This window comes from Hypomesus transpacificus, chromosome 9 (genome assembly GCF_021917145.1).
Source record: "Hypomesus transpacificus isolate Combined female chromosome 9, fHypTra1, whole genome shotgun sequence".
NCBI classification, from domain to species: domain Eukaryota; kingdom Metazoa; phylum Chordata; class Actinopteri; order Osmeriformes; family Osmeridae; genus Hypomesus; species Hypomesus transpacificus.
Genome location: NC_061068.1, coordinates 216527 through 235327, shown reverse-complemented (window position 1 = coordinate 235327; position 18801 = coordinate 216527). Strand labels below are relative to the sequence as shown.

The window sequence follows — 18801 nt, the reverse complement described above, 5'->3', positions numbered from 1 at the left end:
ATGTCTGTTCTCTGCATGTCTGTTCTCTGCATGTCTGTTCTCTGCATGTCTGTTTTCTGCATGTCTGTTTTCTGCATGTCTGTTCTCTGCATGTCTCTGTGGGGACCACGCTCACCCTCCCCCCCCCCCCCCCCCCCCCCCCCCCTCTGTGTTTTGCAGGACAGCAGCACAGCAGTGAGTTTGGCGACCTGATTGCCGAGGTCCGGGCACGCATGGACACCAGCGGCAGACGGCAGCAGATCAAACAGGAAGTGGAAGACGGGGAGAGAGGAGAGCCGGCGACCGAGGGGAGACGTGCCAGGAGCCCGGCAGGTGAGCGCTAACTCCCCACCCCCTAAGGAAAGGCCCCTCCAGCCTCACGCCGCCCGACTCGGCAAACCTCACAGTCAATAAGCAGTCTGTGAAAGGGGAGAGTTGGACAGGCTGCTTTGTGATTACCATCTGGGTTCTCAGATCAGAGGGATGTGTAGTCACTTCCACTAGCCTGCCTTTAAATCCCAGCAGCACTTGCTGATTGCTCCACAGGCAGCCTGGCCTAATCAGAGGCCAGCTCTCATCATAACACCCTGGGGGATAGCCATGAGGCTGGTGGCTGAAATAGATTGGACATCTACTTTCACGTGAGGAGAGGGAGGGAGGGAGGGAGTCAACTTCCATCTCGTGTCAAGTTACATTTACAATTAGTCATTTAACAGACACTCTTATCCATTAAGAGACATTCCCCCCGAGGCAAGTAGGGTGAAGTGCCTTGCCCAAGGACACAACGTCATTTTTCTGACCAGGAATCGGAACCGGCAACCTTCTCATTAATAGCCCGATTCCCTAACCGCTCAGCCATCTGACTTCCTCACACAATGAATCGTTCGAGAACGCAGAAACAGACCTGTTCTAGAATGCAGAAACAGACCTGTTCTAGAATGCAGAAACAGACCTGTTCTAGAATGCAGAAACAGACCTGTTCCAGAACACGGAGCGTTCGCGAGACCTGCGGCAGCTGGGCGAGCACCGTTCTCCTCTGACTGGCTCCAGCTTCAGCGCAGCCTGGGAGACGCATGGGCCTGGTGTGGGAGAGGAATGTTCTGGAGGAGCGGAGGCTGGGCCTGGTGTGGGAGGGGAATGTTCTGGAGGACTGGAGGCTGGGCCTGGTGTGGGAGGGGAATGTTCTGGAGGAGCGGAGGCTGGGCCTGGTGTGGGAGAGGAATGTTCTGGAGGAGCGGAGGCTGGGCCTGGTGTGGGAGGGGAATGTTCTGGAGGACTGGAGGCTGGGCCTGGTGTGGGAGAGGAATGTTCTGGAGGAGCGGAGGCTGGGCCTGGTGTGGGAGGGGAATGTTCTGGAGGAGCGGAGGCTGGGCCTGGTGTGGGAGGGGAATGTTCTGGAGGAGCGGAGGCTGGGCCTGGTGTGGGAGAGGAATGTTCTGGAGGAGCGGAGGCTGGGCCTGGTGTGGGAGGGGAATGTTCTGGAGGACTGGAGGCTGGGCCTGGTGTGGGAGGGGAATGTTCTGGAGGAGCGGAGGCTGGGCCTGGTGTGGGAGGGGAATGTTCTGGAGGAGCGGAGGCTGGGCCTGGTGTGGGAGAGGAATGTTCTGGAGGAGCGGAGGCTGGGCCTGGTGTGGGAGAGGAATGTTCTGGAGGAGCGGAGGCTGGGCCTGGTGTGGGAGGGGAATGTTCTGGAGGAGCGGAGGCTGGGCCTGGTGTGGGAGAGGAATGGTCTGGAGGAGCGGAGGCTGGGCCTGGTGTGGGAGGGGAATGTTCTGGAGGACTGGAGGCTGCAGCTTAAACACAGAGGCTCTCTAATGGAACATGGGCGTGACTGATGTAAATGAATGCGTTTCCACGGAGACACGTGTACATGCTGAGGGGACGGGTTTTAAATTGAAGACCTGTGTAGGGTGTGTTTGTGTGTGTGTGTGTGTGTTGAAGATAAACCTGTGTGTTTGTGCGTGTGTGCGGTTGCGTGTGTGTGCATGTGTGTGCGAGGGACTTCAAGGGCACTGGCCAGACAGATGTTTTCCTGTGATCCCATGTGATGACTTCCTGTGATCCCATGTGATGACTTCCTGTGATCCCATGTGATGACTTCCTGTGATCCCATGTGATGATTTCCTGTGATCCCATGTGATGACTTCCTGTGATCCCATGTGATGACTACCTGTGATCCCATGTGATGACTTCCTCTGATCCCATGTGATGACTTCCTCTGATCCCATGTGATGACTTCCTGTCTGCAGGTGAAGTGGGAGTGCCGGATGACGACGCCGGCGTGTCTGAGCGCGCTCAGGAGACCCCGTCCAAGCTGGACCCAGCGGGGGTCACGGCAGGGGTCACGGGGGTCACGGCGGGGTCGGCCAGCCCGGCCAGCCCATCTTACAGTGACGTGTCCATCAGCAGGTGAGCCTGTTAGTCTGGTCTGCCGGTTCTGCTCCTGTGAAAAAGGGTGTTTGTGTTGGGATGACCGTGGACTGAGAATGCTGTGTAGGCTGCTCTCTGATAGGGCAGGAGGGAGTGTAGGCTGCTCTCTGATAGGGCAGGAGGGAGTGTAGGCTGCTCTATGATAGGGCAGGAGCGTAGGCTGCTCTCTGATAGGGCAGGAGGGAGTGTAGGCTGCTCTCTGATAGGGCAGGAGGGCTGGGAACAGGAAGGGGGTGGAGCAGGTCAGCGCTAGAGGGCAGCTTCTGGTTCTGTCCCGTGCACATACTGTCTTCCAGAGCTACATACTGTCTTCCAGAGCTACATACTGTCTTCCAGAGCTACATACAGTCTTCCAGAGCTACATACTGTCTTCCAGAGCTACATACTGTCTTCCAGAGCTACATATTGTCTTCCAGAGCTACATACAGTCTTCCAGAGCTACATACTTCCAGAGCTACATACTTCCAGAGCTACATACAGTCTTCCAGAGCTACATACTTCCAGAGCTACTTACTTCCAGAGCTACATACAGTCTTCCAGAGCTACATACTGTCTTCCAGAGCTACATACAGTCTTCCAGAGCTACATACTGTCTTCCAGGCTACATACAGTCTTCCAGGCTACATACAGTCATCCAGAGCTACATACTGTCTTCCAGAGCTACATACTGTCTTCCAGGCTACATACAGTCTTCCAGGCTACATACAGTCTTCCAGAGCTACATACTGTCTTCCAGAGCTACATACTGTCTTCCAGAGCTACATACAGCAGAGGTCTTTAACCCTGGTCCTCAGGGACCCCCTGTCCTGCATGTTTTAGATGTTTCCCTGCTCCAACACACCTGATTCAAATGAGTGGGTCGTTATCTAGCTCCGTTATGCCCACCATCGTGTCCAGCCCAGCCTCTAGGCCTATGTGCGCTGACAAGCTTTTCTGTCTGGTTGAGTCTGAACAGCTAAACCTCCTCACATGTGGACCGGGGTCTGGTACTGTGTCTTGTACTGTGGACCAGGGTCTGGCACTGTGGACCAGGGAGGAGGGTGCCTGTGCCTGTCTTGTTCATGTCTTTGCGATCCGTCATGTGATACGTCCTGTGATACGTCCTGTGATCCGTCCTGTGATACGTCCTGTGATCCGTCCTGTGATCCGTCCTGTGATCAGTCCTGTGATCCGTCCTGTGATCCGTCCTGTGATCCGTCCTGTGATCCGTCATGTGATCCGTCATGTGATCCGTCATATGATCCGTCCTGTCTTACGTCCTGTCATACGTCCTGTGATCCGTCCTGTGATCCGTCCTGTGATACGTCCTGTGATCTGTCCTGTGATCCGTCATGTGATCAGTCATATGATCCGTCATCTGCTCAACAAAGGGGAAAAGAGCACATCTGTCAGAGAACTCACATTAACCGTTCAGTCTGTTTTTGCTGGCAGGTTTATCGAGCAGTGTGGATAGAACTATTTCTCAACTCTGTTGTTTTAAGATATTATGATAGCGCCACTTACTGTACTGTTTGGTCTGCAAATGTGGAACAGGATCCAGAGTTGTTCCAGGGTAGAAGCATCCAAAACACTGTACTTCAGAGCGTGTTCCCTGAGCCAGCGTGTCGAATGCATGTGCTGTGCCCTTATCAGAGAAACTGTTCCACCCCATTCTACTGCAGCTCAGAGAACCATGTTGGAGACATGGCTAGGTCAGGTCAAAGGTCATATGGCTCCATGTTGGGACTGTCAGGTCAGAGGTCATATGGCTCCATGTTAATGCTCTCAGGTGAAAGGTCATATGGCTCTATGTTAGGACTTTATCGTATTGGCCCACACTGGCTCACCTAGAGCTGTGTGTGTCTGGGAACATGCAGGTGTGCTCAGCTGGACTGCTGCTCAGATAACAGAATGCCTGCCCCCTCCTCCCCTCCCTGCCTCTCCTGTTCCCCTGCCTTCCTCCCTGCCTCTCCTGTTCCCCTGCCTTCCTCCCCTTCCTCCCTGCCTTCCTCCCTGCCTCTCCTCCCCTTCCTCCCTGCCTTTCCTGTTCCCCTGCCTCTCCTCCCCTTCCTCCCTGCCTTCCTCCCTGCCTCTCCTCCTCCCCTCCCTGCCTTTCCTGTTCCCCTGCCTCTCCTCCCCTCCCTGCCTTCCTCCCTGCCTTCCTCCCTGCCTCCCCTCCTCCCCTCCCTGCCTTTCCTGTTCCCCTGCCTCTCCCCTTCCTCCCTGCCTTCCTCCCTGCCTTTCTCCCTGCCTCTCCTCCCCTTCCTCCCTGCCTTTCCTGTTCCCCTGCTTCTCCTCCTCCCCTCCCTGCCTTTCCTGTTCCCCTGCCTCTCCTCCCCTTCCTCCCTGCCTTCCTCCCTGCCTCTCCTCCCCTTCCTCCCTGCCTTCCTCCCTGCCTCTCCTCCCCTTCCTCCCTGCCTTCCTCCCTGCCTCTCCTCCCCTTCCTCCCTGCCTTTCCTGTTCCCCTGCCTCTCCTCCCCTTCCTCCCTGCCTTCCTCCCTGCCTCTCCTCCCCTTCCTCCCTGCCTTCCTCCCTGCCTCTCCTCCCCTTCCTCCCTGCCTTCCTCCCTGCCTCTCCTCCCCTTCCTCCCTGCCTTCCTCCCTGCCTCTCCTCCCTGCCATCCTCCCTGCGTCTCCTCCCCTTCCTCCCTGCCTTTCCTGTTCCCCTGCCTCTCCTCCTCCCCTCCCTGCCTTCCTCCCTGCCTCTCCTCCTCCCCTCCCTGCCTCACCTGTTCCCCTGCCTCTCCTCCTCCCCTCCCTGCCTTCCTCCCTGCCTCTCCTCCTCCCCTCCCTGCCTCACCTGTTCCCCTGCCTCTCCTCCTCCCCTCCCTGCCTCACCTCCTTGATTCCCTGCCTGTCTTGTCTCCTTAGCCCTAACACCACCTGACATGTCCCTTTAACACTCCACTTAAATGGATATGGACAGCCTTTTACTGACCCCATCACCAGAGCGGGGTCAGCACCTTTCCCACACAATCCACTCGTGAGTGTATGTATGTGTGTGTGTGTGCGTGTGTGTGTGTGTGCATGTGCGTGTGTGTGGAGGGGGAAGGGTGTATTTCCATTTCCATATAGCACCATTCACCATGCTCCTCCAACCAGGCCTAATGAGCTTCCCAGTCTTCCTCCTCATCCACCTGCTCCCTCCCTCCCTACCTACCTACCTCCCTCCCTCCCCCTCCCTCTCTCTGTAGAGTAGAAACACCTTTATTGCATGTCAATCTTCTGTTTGGCCACATTGAGATATGTAAATGTCTGTTGAGTGGCTGAGGTATTTAATCAGGGCTCCAAGGAGGCTGTAAGGTTGCCCTGGCTGTGAGGGGCAGAGGCCACGGGCTCAGTCCTCTGGTTATACCTCCTTCCTCAGGACTCAGGTCATCATTACACTGACAAACAGGACGGGAGAACAACCACCCACACAGACAGCGAGATGTTCTGAAGAGTTTTCCTTTTTTCGGTTTTTAATTTACATTTTTATGGAGGTTCCACCAGGTGGCTTGTTATCTCAGTGTTGCCTCTTGATATGATAATGGTATGTTAATGCCAGCGACTATGCTTTTAAACCATTCAGATTTCTGTAGCCTGCTCCAGTGAGGAAATCTTGGTGAGTTGGTATGCAGGCATGTTGCAGTGTGTGTGAGACACGCGTGAATGTTAAGTTCACAGTAACAAGCCGGGTTTCATTTGTGTGTTTTCTATGAGAAGTAACACCTTGCATCTGCCACACATAGGGTCAGGTTAAGGGTAGATTCAGTCTAGAACCTTCCTGTTCTCCATAGAGAGTAAAACAACAAAATCAGTGAAGTCATTTTTACTATGCAAAGAAGCTGATAAACAACGACACAAATTTGTTTCTTGGAAAATCTCAAACACAAATCGTTGTGACAGCTTTTCATACTGTAAATTCAATCAGATTTGGCTTCATATGCCACTTTAACATTCAGGCTGGTTTTATAAGAGCTTTTCAATTGCCCACAAGCCTGGGGCGTCAATCCCAGTGTAGTGAATACATGTTAAACAGTGGCATATATTCATGTTTAGATGGCATGTTTAATTCCCCTTTCGGTCAGCTGATCACGAGTTCTTATGTATAATTTCACTTTTCCTGAAATGTTTAATGTATTCTGCAAGTGTTGGGTGTTTAGAGAGAAGCGCTGAAAAGGTAATTTAATGGACTGAATGTAAATGTTGCTAAAGCGGAGGAAACAGACTGGGGACTATGGTGATGAGCACTAAAAGCAGAGCCTTGTTTGGTTTTGATTTGATATTTAAGGAAGAGGAATTATTTCCAGCTTTCTGCTCATTATGTGATGATTCAAGGCTGCCTTGAACAGCTGTACTGGATAGATGGATTCAGGATGTTGTTGTTTTTGGTGGTTTGTACATTGTCTTTATCATGTGGCCTAAGGCTGAACAGCAGTTGGTTTTTTTCGTTGCCTTTATTTTATTTGGTATGCTGTTTTTTTTAATATTTTTCCTGCTGACTTGGTTTGATGATCACAACCACGGGGTGAAAAGGGTAAAGTGATATCCAGTACCACCTCAACACTGAGATGGAGACTGGTGACGAGGGCTTTTTAATAGGGGAAACCTGCGACCACATTTTCCCTTGAGACGAAACTAAACAGAGGAAAGTATGAGCAGGTAATATCTGCTTTTTTTCCACTTACAAATAAATCACCAGAGATGGGGAAATAACCAAATACTAATACTTTGTTACTGTACTTTTTTCAAAGTTCTAAGTATCAGGCAGTACTTGACTTCACAATTTATTTTTCGGACAACTTTTTACTTTCACTCCTTACATTTAGTCATTTAGCAGATGCTCTTATCCAGAGCGACTTACAGTAAGTACAGGGACATTCCCCCGAGGCAAGTAGTGTGAAGTGCCTTGCCCTTCTCTGTTCTCCTCTCCTTTGGCTTTGAGTGGAGAAAAAAAGTTCTGAAACTAAAGTTTTGAAAGGCTGAAAAAAAACAAAAAAACAATGTAAAACGAAAAGTTTGCATCATTTGTGAGTACTTGAAGAGAACTATACTAAACTCTACTGTCCTCTGCTAAACTCTACTGTCCTCTGCTAAACTCTACTGTCCTCTGCTAAACTTGACTCTACTCAGTTTTAGGCTACTGTTCCCCTCCTCTCCTTTCACTGTGTGTGGAAAAAGAGTTTCCACACACAGGAACTGTAAAGCTGGAAAAAGTTTTCCCAAGAAAGTTTTGAAAAAGTTTAATTGATTAGTCTTGATTAGTAATTGATGATTATTATTTTGTTGTTAATGGTCGTTAACGAGTGCAGTTTTTTTTTTTTCCCAATCCACAAGTCTGCAGCAGCTAGTCCGGCCCTGTCCACCCCACTGCTCAGCTCTAGTCTGTAGCAGCTAGTCCGGCTCTGTCCACCCCACCTCTCAGCTCTAGTCTGTAGCAGCTAGTCCGGCCCTGTCCACCCCACCTCCCAGCTCTAGACTGCAGCAGCTAGTCCGGCCCTGTCCACCCCACCTCCCAGCTCTAGACTGCAGCAGCTAGTCCGGCCCTGTCCACCCCACCACTCAGCGCTAGTCTGTAGCAGCTAGTTCGGCCCTGTCCACCCCACCGCTCAGCTCTAGTCTGTAGCAGCTAGTCCGGCCCTGTCCACCCCACCGCTCAGCTCTAGTCTGTAGCAGCTAGTCCGGCCCTGTCCACCCCACCGCTCAGCTCTAGTATGCAGCAGCTAGTCTGGCCCTGTCCACCCCACCTCTTAGCTGTAGTCTGCAGCAGCTCGTCCGGCCCTGTCCACCCCACCTCTAGTCTGTAGCAGCTAGTCCGGCCCTGTCCACCCCACCTCTCAGCTCTAGTCTGTAGCAGCTAGTCCGGCCCTGTCCACCCCACCTCCCCGCTCTAGTCTGTAGCAGCTAGTCCGGCCCTGTCCACCCCACCTCTCAGCTCTAGTCTGTAGCAGCTAGTCCGGCCCTGTCCACCCCACCTCTCAGCTCTAGTCTGCAGCAGCTAGTCCGGCCCTGTCCACCCCACCTCTCAGCTCCATATACGGCTGCCCACTCCAGAGCTCACACAGGTCGAGTCCGGGAGGGGGGTGGTCGGGAGGGGGGTGGTTATCTATCAAAAACCATAAAAACCTTCCGCCCTCCCAGTACACTTTTCAAACTTTTCTTTTTTAGGATTTAACCTTCATATTTGGCTCTCATCTGTATGATTTACGAAGCCACAGTTAATCCCTCTGAAACAGTACTGTTTATTGGCAGTGTTATGGGAATCACAAAATAGGCCTGACCTATACGTTCTCCTGTCTGCGCTTGCATAAAAATAGCTTTGCAGGGACACAGGGGTAAACTTCAAAGCTCTCCGATCCTGTGGTGGTGATGGACTAGCTGATGTGCTCTAACCTGATCGCTGAAGACGTTGATCTGACGAGATGTAAGACGGATCAGGGGTCACGTTACGCAAGAACCTGGAACCGTCCAACCAATTATTCCTCAGTTCGAGGGCCCTGTTCCATAGTTGTTTCAACGGATTTGATGCACCTGCCGTTGTCTATCTACTGTGCTACATTCAAGCTAAGACCTGCCGTTGTCTATCTACTGTGCTACATTCAAGCTAAAACCTGCCGTTGTCTATCTACTGTGCTACATTCAAGCTAAAACCTGCCGTTGTCTATCTGCTGTGCTACATTCAAGCTAAGACCTGTTTCTTGAGATAACGACCGAGCTCTGCTTCGCTAGGCCTTTTCAGCTCCCTGGCAGCTGATACTAGCTTAGCATATTTCATCTTCAGCTCCCTCGGTGGCCGCCTCACCTCATGTATATTCCGATCATGGTTGTGTCCGGGTGCCTTTATGTCCTTGAGCAATCCTCTGCTATGTGTCTCCTTACTACTGACATGATGGCAAAGCAGCATCTTCTGTGACTCCCCTAATCTGCACAGTCACAAACCTGAAGGTGTTTCTCCCCTTCTTTTGACATTTATCCCCTCCCATCTCACTTGTTGTTGCATTTCTCCAGACAAACACCTCTCCAAGTGAAAGTAATTTGCGGTTCATGCCTCCCCTGCGCAAGGGACACTCGTTTGCTTTTTCAATCTTGTCGGGGTTATTTTTGGTTCTGACTAGTGTGGGAAGCGCGATCCGTGCTCTGATTTCATCTGGGGCTCCACTGAGGCAGTTGTGAGTAGCCGAGTGATGCTAGGGAGAGGTCAAGGACTTTCCCTTCCTCTCAATCACTACATTTAGTTCTTCTGGATTCTGGTATTTTGGCACACTACTAAGAAGGTATTTCCTTGAGCGTTTTTGCTGCTTTTATGCAAGGTTACCTTTGTTGGCTGCACACTAAGTTTGAGGTTCTCCTGAAGTCATTTTACAGTTCTCCATCTCTTCAAGACGCTCTATGTCAAGCTGTTTACAGCTTTTGATTTGTACTGGTTGTTGATCTTACAAGAACACAATCACTGCAGTCTGAACTAGTTGACTTTGCAGAGGTTATTTTGCTCTCCTCGTCAGCCCCGTCTGATGAGCGGGCACAGAGCCCGGCTAAATAGACACTTCTGGTGTTCCACCGTAGAGAGAGCGTCACCATCAATCGACCACAATCACCTGGAGAGCCCACCAGACCTAAACTAATAACCGCAGCTTCCCCTTCTGTAATTAGGAGTCAATCACCCGGCCTGTCGAACCATACAGGAATTAGGAAAGCTGCGTGTGTGTACAGTGTGTGTGTTAGGAGTACCCCATTACCCTGTTGTTAGCTAAACAAAAAGCTCGCCAGACACATGCCGGAGCGTCGTACGAGAGCCCCAGACACGAGTCGCCACGGCGAGCGCGGCGCATGAACTTGTAAATAGAATCTTGGGTTTGTAAATAGAGGCAAGCACGCTGCAGGGCTGCCCCTCTGACGCCATTGTTTGTTTGGCATCCTTGGCTCTGCTCTTCCTTGGTCGATGTTTGGGGAACGTCATCGCGGTTAGTTCCTGTAAATATTTAGGAGCCCTGAATCTGCTGAGTCCTCCTGCTCCCCAGTAACCTGAGAGTGGACCCTCTGTGTTTCTCCTGAGTCCTCCCGCTCCCCACTAACCTGAGAGTGGCCCTCTGTTTCTCCTGAGTCCTCCTGCTCCCCAGTAACCTGAGAGTGGACCATCTGTGTTTCTCCTGAGTCCTCCTGCTCCCCAGTAACCTGAGAGTGGATCCTTTGTGTTTCTTAGCCCCCCTACAAGGTGTGCCATCACACCTCTCTATATAAGGTCTGAACTGTAGGACTGTAGGGTCCAGAGGGCCTCTCGCTGTAACTTCACCCTGGCCGCTCGTCTCCCTGCCTGCTCCAGGCCCCTCTGCAGGGTGTAGAGGAGGCTGAGTGATGCCCCTCTGCAGGGTGTAGAGGGGGCTGGTGATGCCCCTCTGCAGGGTGTAGAGGAGGCTGAGTGATGCCCCTCTGCAGGGTGTAAAGGGGGCTGGTGATGCCCCTCTGCAGGGTGTAGAGGAGGCTGGGTGATGCCCCTCTGCAGGGTGTAGAGGAGGCTGGTGAAGCCCCTCTGCAGGATGTAGAGGAGGCTGGGTGATGCCCCTCTGCAGGGTGTAGAGGAGGCTGGTGATGCATGAGGCTCTGCCTGTATTGGGTGTGTGGGAGTCGCCAGTACCACACAGCTCTCAGAATCAGAATGTGTTTTTATTGCCATTTAAGTTGAAACAAACACTGAATTTACTGTGGCATGAAGGTGTATATACAATAAATATACTTGGATCTTAATTTAACTAGAAAATGTTGAATGTATAAATACGATTTGTCTAATACTAAGCTAAACAATATACTAAAGAGCTAAACAATAATATTATATAGAATATAAAGTACAAGATGGTCCAGTTACTCACATTCTCCACAGGAAAATCTTCAGGCCTTAATGTTCCATCGGAAGGCAATCGGGTTCCATTTTTTTTTCAAGGATTTGAAAAGTGTGAAACGGGTCTCCTCGGGTCACATCCTCTGAGAGAGAGGACAGGGAAAGTGTCAGGGGCGTTCCTGCAGTGTGTTCCTTCAACTTCCAGGCTGGCTCCTCTCTGAGTGCTACAGCTTCTGGTAATTGGTAACATTTCATCAGGGGACCGTTTTTAGCCATTGGTCTTTGGACAGACAGATGAAAAAGGAAAATACCAGGAAAAGGCTAGTTCTCTGTGTTCTACTGTAGTGTGTGAGTCCCAGACTGTGTTCATCCTGTGTGTCCCAGACTGTGTTCATCCCTGTGTCTCCCAGACTGTGTTCATCCCTGTGTGTCCCAGACTGTGTTCATCCCTGTGTGTCCCAGACTGTGTTCATCCTGTGTGTCCCAGACTGTGTTCATCCCTGTGTGTCCCAGACTGTGTTCATCACTGTGTCCCCCAGACTGTTCATCCCTGTGTGTCCCAGACTGTGTTCATCCCTGTGTGTCCCAGACTGTGTTCATCCCTGTGTCTCCCAGACTGTGTTCATCCCTGTGTGTCCCAGACTGTGTTCATCCTGTGTGTCCCAGACTGTGTTCATCCCTGTGTGTCCCAGACTGTTCATCCCTGTGTGTCCCAGACTGTGTTCATCCCTGTGTGTCCCAGACTGTTCATCCCTGTGTGTCCCAGACTGTGTTCATCACTGTGTGTCCCAGACTGTGTTCATCACTGTGTGTCCCAGACTGTGTTCATCCCTGTGTGTCCCAGACTGTGTTCATCACTGTGTGTCCCAGACTGTGTTCATCCTGTGTGTCCCAGACTGTTCATCCTTGTGTGTCCCAGACTGTGTTCATCACTGTGTCCCAGACTGTGTTCATCCCTGTGTGTCCCAGACTGTTCATCCTTGTGTGTCCCAGACTGTGTTCATCACTGTGTCCCAGACTGTGTTCATCCCTGCAGTTTTAACTCTTTCAGCTGCCTTTCGTATGATGAGGACTGTGCTGCTCGCTCACTGCTAGGTTGGGCCCAAAACAGAGTTCAGATGACTGGTGTGTTGCGTAGCGTAGCTAACATGTCCACGTCACACACACTGCCATCATCTCTGTGGTTGCGCTCTAAAGGGTCAGAGCCAGCTGAGGTCAAAGTTGAAATGAACGAGCTTTGAGCACAGCGCCTGGCGTCTGTTTAGGGTGGCGTACCACGCCAAGGATCAGGGTTAGCGGTTCCGCTAGCTGGGCGCCATCGCTCTCATTCACAGGAAAACAATGGCACAGACAGGGCAGAGTGGTGGGTGAGAGAGAACCAGCCTCAGTGGAGGTCTTATGTGCTCCAGGTCCACACAGCCCTGTTCCCTGTGTGGACCCCCCGCCTCCTCCCTCCTGCACCTCGTTAGGATTCAGCCTCCAGCTGCCCAATTTCCTTGCTTCCACCTGCGTCGAGCTGCTTCTTATTGCTCCAGTGTGCTTTTCATTAGAGGGACGGCACCCAGCAAGCCTCCCCTGGTCGGGCCGGGCCCTGGAGGTCCAATGGTACCCCCAGCCTGCTGCGGCCTGCTCACGCTAGCTCTGCCCTCCCCAGCCCAGCCCTAACCTAGCCTCTCTCAGCCCAGCCCTAACCTAGCCTCTCTCAGCCCAGCCCTAACCTAGCCTCTCTCAGCCCAGCCCTAACCTAACCTAGGTCAGCCCTAACCTAGCCTCTCCAGCCCTAACCTAACCCAGCGCAGCACTAACCTAACCTCTCTCAGCCCAGCCCTAACCTAGCCTCTCCCAGCCCAGCCCTAACCTAGCCTCTCCCAACCTAGCCTCGCCCAGCCCAGCCCTAACCTAGCCTCTCTCAGTCCAGCCCTAACCTAGCCTCTCTCAGCCCAGCCCTAACCTAGCCTCTCTCAGCCCAGCCCTAACCTAACCTAGGTCAGCCCTAACCTAGCCTCTCCAGCCCTAACCTAACCCAGCCCAGCACTAACCTAACCTCTCTCAGCCCAGCCCTAACCTAGCCTCTCCCAGCCCAGCCCTAACCTAACCTCTCTCAGCCCAGCCCTAACCTCTCCCAGCCTAGCCCTAACCTAGCCTCTCTCAGCCCAGCCCTAACCTAGCCTCTCCAGCCCAGCCCTAACCTAGCCTCTCCCAGCCCTAACCTAACCTAGGCCAGCCCTAACCTAGCCTCTCTCAGCCCAGCCCTAACCTCTCCCAGCCCAGCCCTAACCTAACCTCTCCAGCCCAGCCCTAACCTAGCCTCTCTCAGCCCAGCCCTAACCTAACCTCTCCCAGCCCAGCCCTAACCTAGCCTCTCTCAGCCCAGCCCTAACCTAACCTCTCTCAGCCCAGCCCTAACCTAGCCTCTCTCAGCCCTAACCTAACCTAGGCCAGCCGAGCCCTAACCTCTCTCAGCCCAGCCCTAACCTAGCCTCTCCAGCCCAGCCCTAACCTAGCCTCTCTCAGCCCAGCCCTAACCAAGCTTAGGCCAGCCCAGCCCTAACCAAGCTTAGGCCAGCCCTAACTTAGCCTCTCCAGCCCAGCCCTAACCTCTCTCAGCTCAACCCTTTTCCCTGTCCCTAAAGTCATCCATTAGGGAATTCACTTGTCTGCTCATTTTCCTTTTTTCTGGGCAATGACAGGAGAACAGTATAAATGCTTCTTCAAAGTGCGAGGGAGACCAGAGAGCTGGCTGTGTGAGAGGGTTGCTGCAGCCTGGAGGACTGCTGCTAATGATGATGTGTACGACAGATGGCACACCTGTGATGAGCGATAGGGCTATGCGACAGACCAGTGACGGATAGAGGAGCTGTTACGAGAGTCTATTTATAGCCGTGCTTGTGTTAAGGGCAGCGATGACTCAGACCCCGTCTCTCAATAGGACTGACTGCAGCAGAGTCTTCCGTCATCAGTGTTCAATGCTCTCACCTTGTGCCCTGTGAAGTTCCTTGCTGTAAACTGTCTAGACAACTTATTAATACGTGTTTTTTTGTCTTGTCTCTTTTCCTCACCTTCTTGCTCGCTCTCTCACCCTCTCTCTCTCTCACTTAATTTTTCTGTTTTGGTCACTCTCTCTTTCTCTCTCCCTCTATATCTTTTTTCCCTCACTCTCTCTTTCTTGGTCCTCATCTGTCCCCTTGTCCAAATCTCCCTCCCTCTCTCTCTATTTCCCCCCTGTCTCTCTCTCCTTCTCTCTCACTCTCTCTCTCCTTCTCTCTCTCCCCAGCTCCGTGTCAGATATCTTTGCTCCTGAGGCAGAGTGGTGCTTTAAGTAAGTAATTCCATCTTCCTGATGTTATATGAACATGTATGGATGTTTACTCCCATTCAGAATTGCCTCAATAGATTCTCACCTGCTGCCTTAATGTTCTTTATCAGTCCAGAGTCCCCCTCAATTTGTTTCCAAAACAGCCTTGTCATTTAAAGTTTATTGTTGCAGTGAAAATGCAGATAGTGGGTATTAAGGATGACCTTAAGCTGAGGTATTGGAGATATGTATGGAATCAATAAGGTCAGCTTACAGGTTCTGGGTTCGATACCGCCCCGGGCTGTTTCCTGCGTGTCTCCCATGCCCCTCTCTCCCTGCAATCCTCTCTCTCTCCAACTATATCAAATAAAGCTGAAAACGTCAGAAAAATATATTTGACACAGTCAGCTCTCAGCCTGACATCCTCCCTGGACGTTTGGTGTTGTTCTGTCTGACACCCTGAACCCCTGCAGCGACACAGAAGGAGTGAGGCCACGCCTCCTCCGAGCGAGGCCACGCCTCCTCTGAGCGGGGCCACGCCTCCTCTGAGGGAGACCACGCCTCCTCTGATCACCTCCTCCGTCTCTGTAGATGGGTCGGACACGGAGATGAACGTGCTGGGCAGTAATATCAGTCACACACACACAAAAACATCAGTGGAGCCACTGATGGTCGAATGCTAACTTCTGGCTGCGTAACCGAAGAAACACCAAACAGAAAAAGTCGTTCCACCGTTACACATTCCATTCCGATACTCCAGTTCACACACACAACCTAGCGACTTCCCCACACACAAACTCAACATCCCTTCCAGTTTCCCATGAATGGACTTGGGTCAATTCCTCCCTGGGTACTGATAGACTTCTCACTGTCCACACAGAGGGGACAGTGATCTAGTCCTACTGCCGTAGGAGTGCCCTGGCCAGTGCTTGAAGTTCTCCCTCCAATGTTTGGACAGCTTGCTTGTCCTCCGGAGGATCGGAAGATCACTCTTTTTTTACAGTGCTGCTTGCCACCCGTCCAGTCAAGCATGTCGACAAACCGCTCTGAATGTCCGCTCTGAATGTCCGCGTTCTGGAGGAGAATGTTGTGTGGGGAAGTGTTTAAAGCCTTTAGGTGTGTCTGTGTGCGTGGGGTGTGTGTGTGTTACTTTTATCACATGCCCATTTTCACCTCCCATCTGAACACAAAGCCGATTTTTCAGGTGAGCTTCCGCCGCTGGCCGTTAAAAAGGGCATTGTTGATATGAAGAACTGAAACCCTGACCGGGACCCTGAAACATCTGCCTGTTTCTATGCTCTTCTCTCTTCCACTAACCTTTACAGAGGGCCACATCAAACATCCGACTCCAATACATCCCATTCAGATTTCTCTCCTTCTGTATTATCACAGGCTATTGTGTATGTGGATAATGACATCCCCTGCTCTCCGTCTCTGACTGAAATTACCTTTTTGCATCCTAATAGTTGCCATGGCACACTCCCATCGCCATCCCTCCATTCTCTTCTGAATGCTGCTGGAATGCCCGAACTCGAACTATCATGGGATTTTATCCTCCGAAAGAACAGATTTTTTTCTCTTCATCATCTCTAACCTTCAAACTTGTTTAAAAAAAAAAGATAAACAACTATACACATGTTTGGTGTTAGTGTTTAACTGTTTTCGTGGTGTGTCTGTATAAGTCATTGCATGTGTGTATGGGGGGGGCATCTCCTTTCACGCCAATGGTCTAGCACCACTCCGAGACCACCCCTTTTCTTCAGCACTTCCTCCTCCTCTTCTCCACACTCGTACAGGGGGTTAGTGACCCAGCTTTCAGCGGAGGGTGGAACTTCATTTTTCTATCCGCGTCCAGCACGAGACTCACAGGCCTTTGTCGCCGACGGGGAGAGACGGCAGACGCGGCCGCAGGGTAAACACTCAGCGAAGCTCCTTCATGTGAAGGGCTGAGTAGTTCCACATGGAGGGGGTTGTGAGGGGAGAGGAGAGGGGGAGAAGAGAAGAGAAGGGGAGAAGAGAAGGGGAGAAGAGAGAGGAGGGAGGAGTAGAGGTTGGAGAGGGAGAGGAAAGAGGAGAGTTGAGAGGAGGAGGGGGACTCCTCAAGGGCCCCAGTTTAAATCCTGGGGAGGAATGGGGGGGAGGGAGTGGGGGGGAAGGAGTGGGGGGGGGGGGGGGGGGGGGGGGAGAGTGGGGAGTCAGTTAGGCTTTCAGGGGATCTTCAGTTGGAGCGTTTCCACACAGACCCAGACTCCGCACCCGGGGCCGCACGGTAATTCCATCCCCTCTTCCCCTTCGTTCATCTCCGTCTCCCTCGGTTCAGACGGGGCCCTTTGAGAGTCCCTCTCGGATCCAGGCTTTAACCCGCCCACCCCCACACTTTCCCTTCGTAACATAGGCACAGTCTGTGTCACAGGTCATTTCAGTTTTCCGCTATTACCTTCCAGTGGTTGTGAGAGACTTGTACCCTCTGAGGTCCCTCCTCCCCAGGGGCCTGTTAGCGACTTCTGTGTTCCTGACGTCGACTTGTTTATTTCCTTTCTCATGTGTGTCAGGTTTCTGGCCTCGCTCCAGACAGGTCCGGGTTACTGCGAGAGATGCCAGTCCCCCTATGACCACTTAAAGAGTACTGAGAAGAGGAGTTTAGATCTTTCTCCGGGACTTTCCAAACTAAATTCATCAAATAGACACTGCTGTGGTTTATGAGGGTCGTTGAAGGCATTTTAGTTTGAGCCGTTCTCTTTATTAATATCAGCTGTCCTACATAATTTGGCTTGTGTGTGTGTGTGTGTCTAGTAGAGGGGTTTTAAGTGTCTGTTGACAGTTATTGGAAGATATAACATATATATGGAAGGAAACTTTTGGTGAAATCTAGCTGTAATGATTTCACCTTTGCCTTTCTTAGTGTTTTAGTGTTCCCATTGTTTATAGAAGTTGGCTATTAGATCTGCAATTGTACTTTGTACACCTACAGATCTAAAGATGCTTCAATACGTGACGTCATCACGTCATGGGTTGGCTTTTCAGAGAGCCACTTCTGGGGACATTGTCTTTTTGGTGACCGGTAAGCCAGGCACCAGGGCGTTGTCGTGCCAACCACTGGCCAGCGAGCATTCCTCCACACGCCTCCTCCTCTTTCCTCAGCCGGGAGGCTACGCGCTCAGTAGCTCCAGGTTATTACAGCTGAGGGGTCACCGGTAGAAAGTGATTAGGGCATATTATTGACCTGGGAACAGCTTAGCCTCGGTGTTAATGAATTTTTCTTCCTCTCCCAGACCCCTGTGACTACTGTTAGGATTCTCCACATAGCTGACATGAACGTCAACGGGCGACTGAGTGGGAGGAGAAGCAGGAGTGCTGATGAGGCGCTTGTGTTTCAGGTTCCACCTCAGATACAGCTCTCCACAGGGTCAACTTTGGTCCCGTACGGTTCTCAAACCGGGTGATAAATGACCTAGTTCATTTCGTTTTCTGTCACGGAGGTTCTCGGTTCCTCCGCGCCGTCCCGTGACATTGACGAGACGGGCAGGGCATGTAACGACCTCACCTTTCCCCGCCATAACAACAAGGTCCCCATCGTCCCCTGGTCACAGGAACGGGCTCCCCGCCCAATGCTCATGTCTCATTTCTCTTCCTTGTTTCTTTTTCAGAACCGCCGAGCAGGTTGGAAAGAGGCCCTGCTGTTCCAGTGGAGACGATGTTCTGGAGCAGGTTGGAAAGAGGCCCTGCTGTTCCAGTGGAGACTATGTTCTGGAGCAGGTTGGAAAGAGGCCCTGCTGTTCCAGTGGAGACGATGTTCTGGAGCAGGTTGGAAAGAGGCCCTGCTGTTCCAGTGGAGACGATGTTCTGGAGCAGGTTGGAAAGAGGCCCTGCTGTTCCAGTGGAGACGATGTTCTGGAGTCGCTGATTCCAGGAAAACGACCACGAAGAAGCTAGTGAAGAGGAGGAGGGGGGGAGCTTGTAGTGATTTATATTGTAGATAGAAGTTATTTAGTATACTTTTGTATATTTTTTTGTGTTTTTCATTTTAATGTTTCCATATGTTTTGTTGTTTGTTTGTTCACGACTCAGTAAAGGTTTTGAAGTCAAGTTAGTTTGCGTGATGTTTTATCTTAACCAGCCAGTATTCAGTTAAAGACATTTAAAAAATCTTCTCCTGCTTTTACATCTTCTGTACATTAGACTGCAGGATCATGGGCAGTACAGCGGAAACCGATTACACCGGTCGGCGCGCATACTGGGACTTAATGAAAACCATTCAGTGAGCAGATACCATCTATGGACAGTGTTTGGGCTCATGGATGCCT

At 51.7% G+C, this 18801-nt stretch overlaps 1 protein-coding gene across 2 annotated transcripts in view; it reads left to right on the top strand.

The window, feature by feature from the left end:
* rad18 (RAD18 E3 ubiquitin protein ligase) overlaps positions 1 to 18583 on the top strand; it is a 42603-nt gene extending 24020 nt beyond the window's left edge. Inside the window, exons 10-13 of one of the 2 annotated variants that reach the window (XM_047025335.1) lie at positions 160 to 312; positions 2229 to 2388; positions 14477 to 14521; positions 18145 to 18583. In XM_047025335.1, coding sequence (XP_046881291.1) covers positions 160 to 312; positions 2229 to 2388; positions 14477 to 14521; positions 18145 to 18430 — 644 coding nt within the window. In that variant the 3' untranslated portion in view covers positions 18431 to 18583. The remainder of the gene's footprint in view (positions 1 to 159; positions 313 to 2228; positions 2389 to 14476; positions 14522 to 18144) is intronic. The other variant, XM_047025336.1, reaches the window with a different exon arrangement.
* The last annotated feature ends 218 nt before the right edge of the window (positions 18584 to 18801 follow it).